The sequence below is a fragment of the Sitodiplosis mosellana genome, unplaced genomic scaffold (assembly GCF_009176505.1).
Source record: "Sitodiplosis mosellana isolate CC-2019 unplaced genomic scaffold, AAFC_SMos_1.0 Smas_scaffold_6226, whole genome shotgun sequence".
Taxonomy (NCBI): Eukaryota; Metazoa; Arthropoda; class Insecta; order Diptera; family Cecidomyiidae; genus Sitodiplosis; species Sitodiplosis mosellana.
In genome coordinates this window covers 4,145,315-4,154,048 of record NW_022601467.1, presented here as the reverse complement: position 1 = coordinate 4,154,048, position 8,734 = coordinate 4,145,315, and the positions used below count along the sequence as shown (strand labels likewise).

Genomic DNA, 8,734 nt, shown 5'->3' with positions numbered 1-8,734 from the left:
TCGAATGAGAATTTATGAAACGAAGCGCGCTCATTGTTTCGCCCTCATAGCGAACCGAGCATGTAACCCGACCTCAAAGAAAGTCAAAGATAACGGCTTGCAACAATTATTGTCACTGTCACCGCAGCGCGTTTTCCCAAATCTTGTTCTGAATTTCTTTCATTTTCGCTACAAGATGACTTTGGCACGCGCGCAAAACACAGTCCAATCAAAATGAATTAGAACGACGGAACGACACAGCGAGCGCAAGTGTGAGAAAGAAAGAGAGCGAAAGTCATTTTCAACGTGATTCGAAATCATTGATTTAATAGCCTAAGTGCTGGTTAAATGGGTGAAAGTTTTACAGTCAACGGATTTTATTTTAATTAATACCTTCCTAAGCATAATCTACACGCGATGCTTCGAAAAGTATTTTACTCCACCGAGTGCCGGAGTCAACAAATAGGAAAAGAGTCACCAAATCCGTACATTTTAAATCACAAAACGTTAAATCCATAAAAAATCGGAGAGCACTCGCGGTTGAGAGTTGTGCCGCTGCTGTGGAAAAAAGGCAAGGAAGAAAAACTCAAGTCGAAGTAGAAATGAAGTAAAAGCAAAGGGTACGGAGGGAAAGTACAGCAAACGGATTGAAGAAAAAAAAAACTCAATTGCAACCGCGTACAAATTGTGTATACGTTGCTTTGTTTTTTGGCAACTCGATCTCAATATGTGTATGATTAAATGAAATCAACGGATTAATTCGTCGTTGATTCGTTTGCTCGTAAAACAATTCACTTCAGGAATTATTTTTCGATTTTTTCCCATTTTGCAGGATCATCGTTGCTCATTTCGCCTGTTCCGTCGTCTCTTGCCAACAGCATTCAGCATCGAATCGCTTCACAACGTGTGCGACACAGTGTGTGTATTTGAATATTGCATTGTAAATTATGTTGTCACAAATTGTTGATATCAATTATGCGAGGGCGATGGCGCGCACACGTTTCCATTAAGAATTAATTTCGAGAAAAGCCAAAAGTCCAATAATAACTTTTAATTGCTTTCACTTTATTGGAAGAAATTCCACGACGAACACACACACACACACAGCGCTCTTGAGCGATTTCGACGCATTTTCTCTGTCAATGGATTAAATGGCATAAGCAAAGGACGAGGAAAAAAGGTAAAGAGTTTTAAGTGCGGCTGAAGAAATCGCTGCTCAAAAAGCATCGAACGCATTAGATTTGAAATGATTAGAAACATTTTTGGGGCCAAATAAAATAACATTTCAAAGTATAACTCGTTGACTTGGTCTCGTTCTCACCATTTCCAAGATGATGACATCGTCTGACTGCGTCGTGTATATTACCGTTTGCCAGAGCCAGTTTCATTTTTCCTAAATTACACGTTCTCCCATTAAGCGATTGCAAACGTGATGCGGAACATGTACACGTTTGTCGCCACAAAGCCAGCCAAACTGGAGCGCCCGCTTTCGATTTGCTCACCACCGATTAAGAATCACTATGAATATGTGTGTGTTTGTGTGTGGAACAGTGTCGAGCGGCTCGTTGGCACCAAGCACAGCAACAACACGAATAATAACAGCAATAATGAGCGCCCCAGAAAATGGTGTCGAAAAGCACAAAATTGACCGAATCCATTCGGCTCAAATATCTTTTTCTGACAAATTTTCAATTAATTAACCATATCATGTTCGATATCTTTGGTCGCTGTCGTTTTGCTTTCACTCTCTCTCTCTCTCTCTCTCTCTATCGCTCGCTGGCTCGCTCCTACTCCATTTTCTATCGTTCAAATTGCTCACGTCTATAAAGCGTTGGCCATTGGCCATTCATCGTATTTATCACATCGTCCAAGTGTTGTGGTCGTACTATTCATCGTCACTATCTGAAACAGCCTCAGAAATGAACTATTAAATGCGAATCGAAAGGAGATGATATAAACATATAATCTAATTTATATTCCTCGAAGGGATAGTTAAAAATATTCTATTTAAGCATTTGTCGTAAACCAAACGCATGCATATTCATTGAGCGAGAAAATGTAGAGAATCTTGCACAAATGGCATGGGGCGATCCACATTGCGATTGGATGCTCTCTCTGTGTGACCACTCTTCAAAAACTTATCGTGACTGGTTTGCGTCAACACGACACAGTATATGTGTGCTAGAGAGAGAGAGAGAGAGAGAGCGAATGAGAGCTGACCAAAGAGTTGCCGAGTGAAAAACAGAATGAAATCGGAAGACCCGGACCAATGCAAAATTCAACCAACAACAACAATAGTAACAGTTGCATCATATCGGAATAGGCGAATTTGATTTTGAGAATTTAATACACGTACGACATGCCATGCGAACTGTTTAAATACGAACGATAATTTCGGCCGAAACAAAACAAAAACAACATCCGAATAAAAATAAGCGTGTGTGTGTGTGTGCTGTTGAGCACACACGCACATGGACATCAGAGGATATAGGTGTCTGTGTGTATTGTATATGTTTTGACTTTGGATTTTATTATATGCACTAAACGCATACACATGACACCAGCAATTACTAGTTTGTCGAATATGTCCAGTGTCGAGCCGGCCACTTGGAATCGTTACATTTCATATGTAGGTATTATCGGATCCCATTTTCTGATATATATATACAATGTTAGAGAGCGTATGGCTCTGTAGCCATAGTGAGCTGTGAATTGGAAACAAATGGCTGTGCAAAATGTCTCGTAAGACTATATTCTGTGTAAAATATATGCACACTCTGGCCTCATATCTGTTACATATATGAGATCGACCGCCTGTACCATGAACACGCTCAAAGAATTCAAATGCAACCGAACCGGTTGGTCTCCCAATCTTCGGCTACATCGCTGCTCTCACATCACACCCCGATCGCCGAGAACAGCCTTACTGACCACATTTTAATAGCCACTTGTTATCAAACGGTTTAAATTACGTGTTATAGAATACCAATTAATTTTATAACCCGAAGATTAAATCTACATTTTCGGTTTTTATACGACTTTGTTATTGTGTTCGCATCGCTTTTCTCTCTGATGCCATCGCACTCAAAGCATTTCATCCATTTAACATATCCGTACATATTTTAACGATTACAAAACCACTAACGATTTTACTACTTTTCATACTTTTCACTTTGCAATCCAATTTTTTTTTTCACAATTCATTGATGGAATTGTTTTTTTTTGGGACTTTAGGTGCTGGATTATGACTGAATGGATTTCTTAACTGGAATAATGGTTGAATACTAATTTTTCACATTACCTGTGATAAATCGCTTCTTTTAATGGATTTGCCTCATTCAACACTCATTTTTGTACTCTATAATCTCCTTTTTTTCTCGTCACCTCTTTTGGACAGAATTTGAACCTTTGGATTTTTGACCATTTCCAAAAATTTTCGAAGAAAAGACATGTCCCTTTGCCAAGAAAAAAAAACCACTCGATTTGCTTTGAAAAAATTGGAATGCAGTAGCAATAAAAATAGAGTATCCCTTATTCCGAATGTCAAACGGCAAAGGTTTTTCCGATTTCGAAAAGTAATTGGCTATTCATTGTATTTTTAACAACGTCATCGATGCCACTAATTAAATGATATTACTTTATTTACGTCGTTTCGAGTCTATGAAATCTAATCAAGTCAATGCGTCATTATCGTTCCACTTTTATTTAGCTGAAAATAGTCGCAGCCATACGAAATTAACAGCCTTGCCATTAAAAATACGGAGAAAAGAGCGAGTAAACAAACAAGTGAGTGAACACTCTCGAACGCAAAGCGGTTTAACTGGATGCTATTGTCGAATATGGCATTGCAATAAATATACATAATCACCTCTTGAGCTCAAGATGGCTGGCAGTCATAAGTCCGTAAACATTTGTCCATCCATCCACTCTTCATTTTTCCATCCATTCAACTGCGGAACAAGATAGATGGATGGATAGTTGATATGAAGAACAGACTTACCGACTTGTCATGAAAGTCGAAGCGTTTTGCAACCTGCAGATTTTCTCTACAGGCAAAATATATTGTTTATTTCATTTACTATAATGAAATGGTTCAGGTAAGTATGGGGCTATAATCAGCGCATTAATTTTAAATCTTGTTTATTTTATAATATAGAACATGAAGCAAATTATTTTGTAAAATTAAAACAGAATTTTGAAAAAAGTATCTTTATTGAAAACAAATTAAAATAAAATCAGATTACACAATGTTTTTAAAAAAAATATCAAAATTGATTGTTATTCTTTTTCCCTTTGTCTTTTTGCTGAATTTCGGTGACTATGAATTTGGGTGGGAAATAAAAAATTAAGAAAACATTATTGCTATGGGTGAGGCATCAGCATAAAACAGCTAAAATAATTTGTTCACTCTTCATTGTTTCATGTTTTATTTGATTTGATCTTACAGATATTATATTTAGATTTCAGTGCGATATGTCCAGAGCATTTTTGGGCTCATCAAAATTCTAAATCAATGACAATTCGAACAAAATGCCAATTTGAAAGATAAAAACATCTTTTTATGTAGAATCAACAGATTTGGTGTGTAGAATTTCGAAGATATTTCCATAGCTGTGCATTATGAATCCCAATTCATTGCACCAGTGCTTATCGCCAACTCGGTTCAACAGATCAACACATTTCTTTTGAAGAGCTATCAATTTTTTCTTGCCGAATTCGTGCGATGGTTGTATACGCATTTCCTTGGCCACCAATTTAAAAGTCGGATCCGATGCCAAATTCAGTTGTTTCATCAGTGATGGATTCGGTTTGCATCTCTCGCATTTGCACTGAAAACCGTAAGTTTGGAACAAATATGTTTGACAAAAATCAACTGGCCTTGTACAGAACAATTCACCGAAATATGTAACAAACAGTTGTTGTCCGGCTCGAACTGGGCGAACGGTTGTGCAAATCGCGTATTTTCCATCATCAGTGGACAATAAATTGGCTGCGCATGCATGGTTCAAATAAGATTGAACGATCGACACGCAGGTTTTGTTTCCTTTGCTACTATACGCATTGCTTGCCATAACGCATACGTGATGTAGTGTCAAATGCATCAGAAAGCGTTTTTTATCGATTGCATCGAATTGTTTTTCCACCGACTCCAATAATAACAAAATGGTATACATCTTGTACGCGTTTTGCAGGTATTTCGGTAAGTTTTCCGGCGTCGAAAAAATGAAAAGTTGTAAAAATCCGCGGTACTTTGATTTCATATCTTTAAGCGTGTCCGGCACCATTTTTGATTTATCATGGACAGTGTCGTCAACAAATGTTATGAAATCATCCACGTGTTCAAAGGAGCTCAAGCCAAGAAATATGGAACGCACGAAAAACTCGATATCTGATGCAGGATCGAACAAATTATATTGGCATTCCATTTTGTGAATGCTGTTGACATTGGCGCATCCGCTGTTACAGAACAATGCATTCGTACATTGACCGCAGGGAATGAAGTTCATTGAAGACTTCGCACAAACGGCACAGCAGCTGTATTGCTGCATTCCATGCGATGGTGGCACAGCTGATTCGTCAACCAAAACCGTTTTTCCGGCTGGTATGTCGCACTTTGCACTAATGTAACGTCCGAATTCTTCATTGTACTCAATTTTCAGCACGTTGGCCATCCCTGGGAAGTTTTCGTCGGCTTTGTAACTTAATTTCGCCACAATTTCTTCACCACGATCATCACTTTTCATAAGCTTCAAACAGTCTGCGCGCCGTTTGTTCAATTTTTGCATCAAATGTTCTGGGTAGCGCGCTTTTTTCGCCAATTCGATGTCGGCGAGACATTTTTCGTATTGTCTCAAACGGAGAAAACACGCTGATCGATTTGCGTAAGCCAAACTCACATTTTCTGAACCACTTTCAGCGAAACACAAACTTGCATTGTACAAATTCATCGCTTCGAACCATTTGCGCTCTTGAAATTGTACATTCCCTTGATTGCGGTATGCCTCAGACAATTCGTTGCTCTTTTCGATCCGATGGACATTTTTCGACTTAGCAATCACTGCAACTGCATCACGAAAATCAGCAGAAATGTCTTTAAATAAATCGATGTACAGTGCTCCAGCATCATTTGATTCTTTTTGCCACAATAAATCCATGTTTTCGGCGTTAAAATAGATCACTGCTTTTAATTGTGAAGAAAAAAACTATCGCAATCAATGTTTTTTCTTGTTTTTGCACTTAGCACAAATGTTTTGGGTACAAACAGGTATTTTCACAATTTTTTTCTCATCTTTAACTGAAAACAATTTTTTGGAAATAAATGACAATAAATTACAATTCAAACCGAATAAATGTCTTTTTACATCGACTATTCGAAGTGTTTTCGTCGAGATCGATGCGAACGATTCAAAAACTGTGTCAAAAATAAACCTCCTTTGCCAAGTTGAAAAAGGCATCGCCGAGTGATGGAACGAATGAAGTCACGATGTGCCCCTGCGTTTATTTTTAGAACTTTATTCTCTTCGTTGATTAAATGCTAGAAAGCATCTAAACTGGTCGAATGAGCAAAGCCTAACTGCTCTGTTTATAGAATTATGCAAAATTTATAGTATGATTCAAATGTAATTTTTTTGCTAAGAAAATAGAGTGGAAACAGAAATGAGTAAAGAAATGAAACTCCTTTTAGATAAAAAAAAAAAGTTACTTTGATTCAATGTTCGTTCGAGTTAATGCTTGTACTAGAGTCAATGGCATCAAAACATGTAAAGTACAGAGACAAACTACAAACCAATTTTAATTTCAAATTGATCGATCAATCTATTAATAGCGTATGAAATGCATGTGTGCGATACAACCACTTACAAGAGTTGTTCATCAATTGAACACTTCGATTACGTCATACGAACATTTTTAGAAACCGATTCCGTGTTATATTTGCAAATCAGTTGGTGAAAAAATATATACAATTTCGAAATTCCGAAATAAATAAAAATCCCAAAAATATTTTTCTTTTTGATTTGAAAACGAAAAAACGACGACAATAAGATAAATTTTCCCATTTTCTTCATAAAATTGGCAAAAATGGCAATATTTGTATGGGAGGTACCATTAAATCACATTCGATTAGATTCAAAATTTCAAGGATTAGGTTTTTGGTGAAAAAATCAGATTCAAGAAGTTTTATGATGTTTGCAATGCCTCAAATAGATTTTCTATTGAATTTTTATTTTCATTGCTCCATACAAGAACGGCCCCCACACCTGTAACGTATAGATGCTAAACGTTTGAATTAGGGTAACTTTTCCCAAGTGTCATAAGTCCTCAAATTTTTCCATCCATCATCCATCCATTCCGCAGTTGAATGGATGAAAAAAATGACGAATAGATGGATGGATGGACAAATTTAGCGGACTTATGACCGTTAGCCCTAAAGATGTGTCGAATTAAAAAATACGCCAAGAAAGACATGGGCGAATACAAAACAAAGTCGATAAATTTGATAGACGACAGTTTATTGAAAAGTATCATATAAAAACTAGTTCATAACATTCATCTAGAATTTTATGCCAATTTATGCTCCTTACGAATTTTACGTTCATTAGCAGCCGTATGGTTTTCGTGTTGGAAAACACACACGCGCGCACTCACACACATATCACACAAGACACAATCACAAGCACAAACATCGATGCGCGCATACGGAGTTCCTCGTTCTTTCTGGCAGTCGATTGGCCAGCCTCGAATCACAGACAGAAAGAGTGCGATACATAAAAATTGCATAGCATTAAAGTGAAGCGTTAATGGTCGCGCGCTCCTCAATAACCAGACAAACATTCACATTATAAATTATGAAGTGTCATTCATGTGATAATATTGACGACTGTTGATACTGTCCATTCACAGTGCACACATACACACTCACTCACGACGCACTCAAATTCAACTAAAAGCAAACAAAAGTGAAATGGCCGTTTTTATTTGATCTTTTTTGTCTCTCTCTCTCTCTCTCTCTCACTCTCTCACTCCCGCTCGTTTTATTCACTCTTTCACTCTCACTCGACCGTTCGTTCACGCGCGAGCGGGCTGTTTTTCAATGAAATTAATTCATGAGTGTGTGAGCGCGAGCGCCCATCCGGTTTGTTTTATAGTACATCAGTAACGACATAAAATCTATGACATTGCATGGTGTCGGAAGGAAGGACTGAAATGCACACACACACACACACATATATCGATAAAAATTTACGTGTGGAAAAACGGTTTTTCTCCAATTGAAATAATATGTCGATATATTCAATTATTTGGCATCTTAATTGGATGCGATTGCGTTTCACTCTCCTTCTCTCGTTCCCATTTTGAGCGCAACACAAACGTAAAATATTTCCATCGTTTGCGTTTTGCACACAAACACAAAGCAGCACCATTGTAATTAATGTAATGACCAAATGGAAATCGCGCAATGAACAAAACCGGATGAATGGCAATGTGTATATGCTCACGAGATGCTGAAAGACTGATTGCAGGCAGAAAACGTGCGAGCGAGAGTAAGATCTGTCGCATAAGTGCGCGTTTAGTGCATCAAATAATAATACTATAAAAAATATATACAAACCGCCAAGTGTATGGCTATTAGAAGACTTATTGGCATCGATCAATCTCTAATTCGATTATTATTCGTCCCCAATTTAGCGGGAGAAAAGGCAGAACGTTTCGACACCACAAGTCATGGCCAAATGTTTACTCATGCATTGCCTGA

At 37.6% G+C, this 8,734-nt stretch overlaps 1 protein-coding gene across 1 annotated transcript; it reads right to left on the bottom strand.

The window, feature by feature from the left end:
- Positions 1–4,538: 4,538 nt before the first annotated feature.
- Positions 4,539–6,134, bottom strand: LOC129579362 (SET and MYND domain-containing protein 4-like). Its single transcript, XM_055469399.1, has one exon. It carries the CDS (start codon positions 6,132–6,134, stop codon positions 4,539–4,541), a length of 1,596 nt encoding a protein of 531 aa, XP_055325374.1.
- Positions 6,135–8,734: the final 2,600 nt, after the last annotated feature.

Coding starts and splice junctions, on each gene's coding strand:
- LOC129579362 (XM_055469399.1), bottom strand. CDS start 6,134: ATGGATTTATTGTGGCAAAAAGAATCAAATGATGCTGGAGCACTGTAC.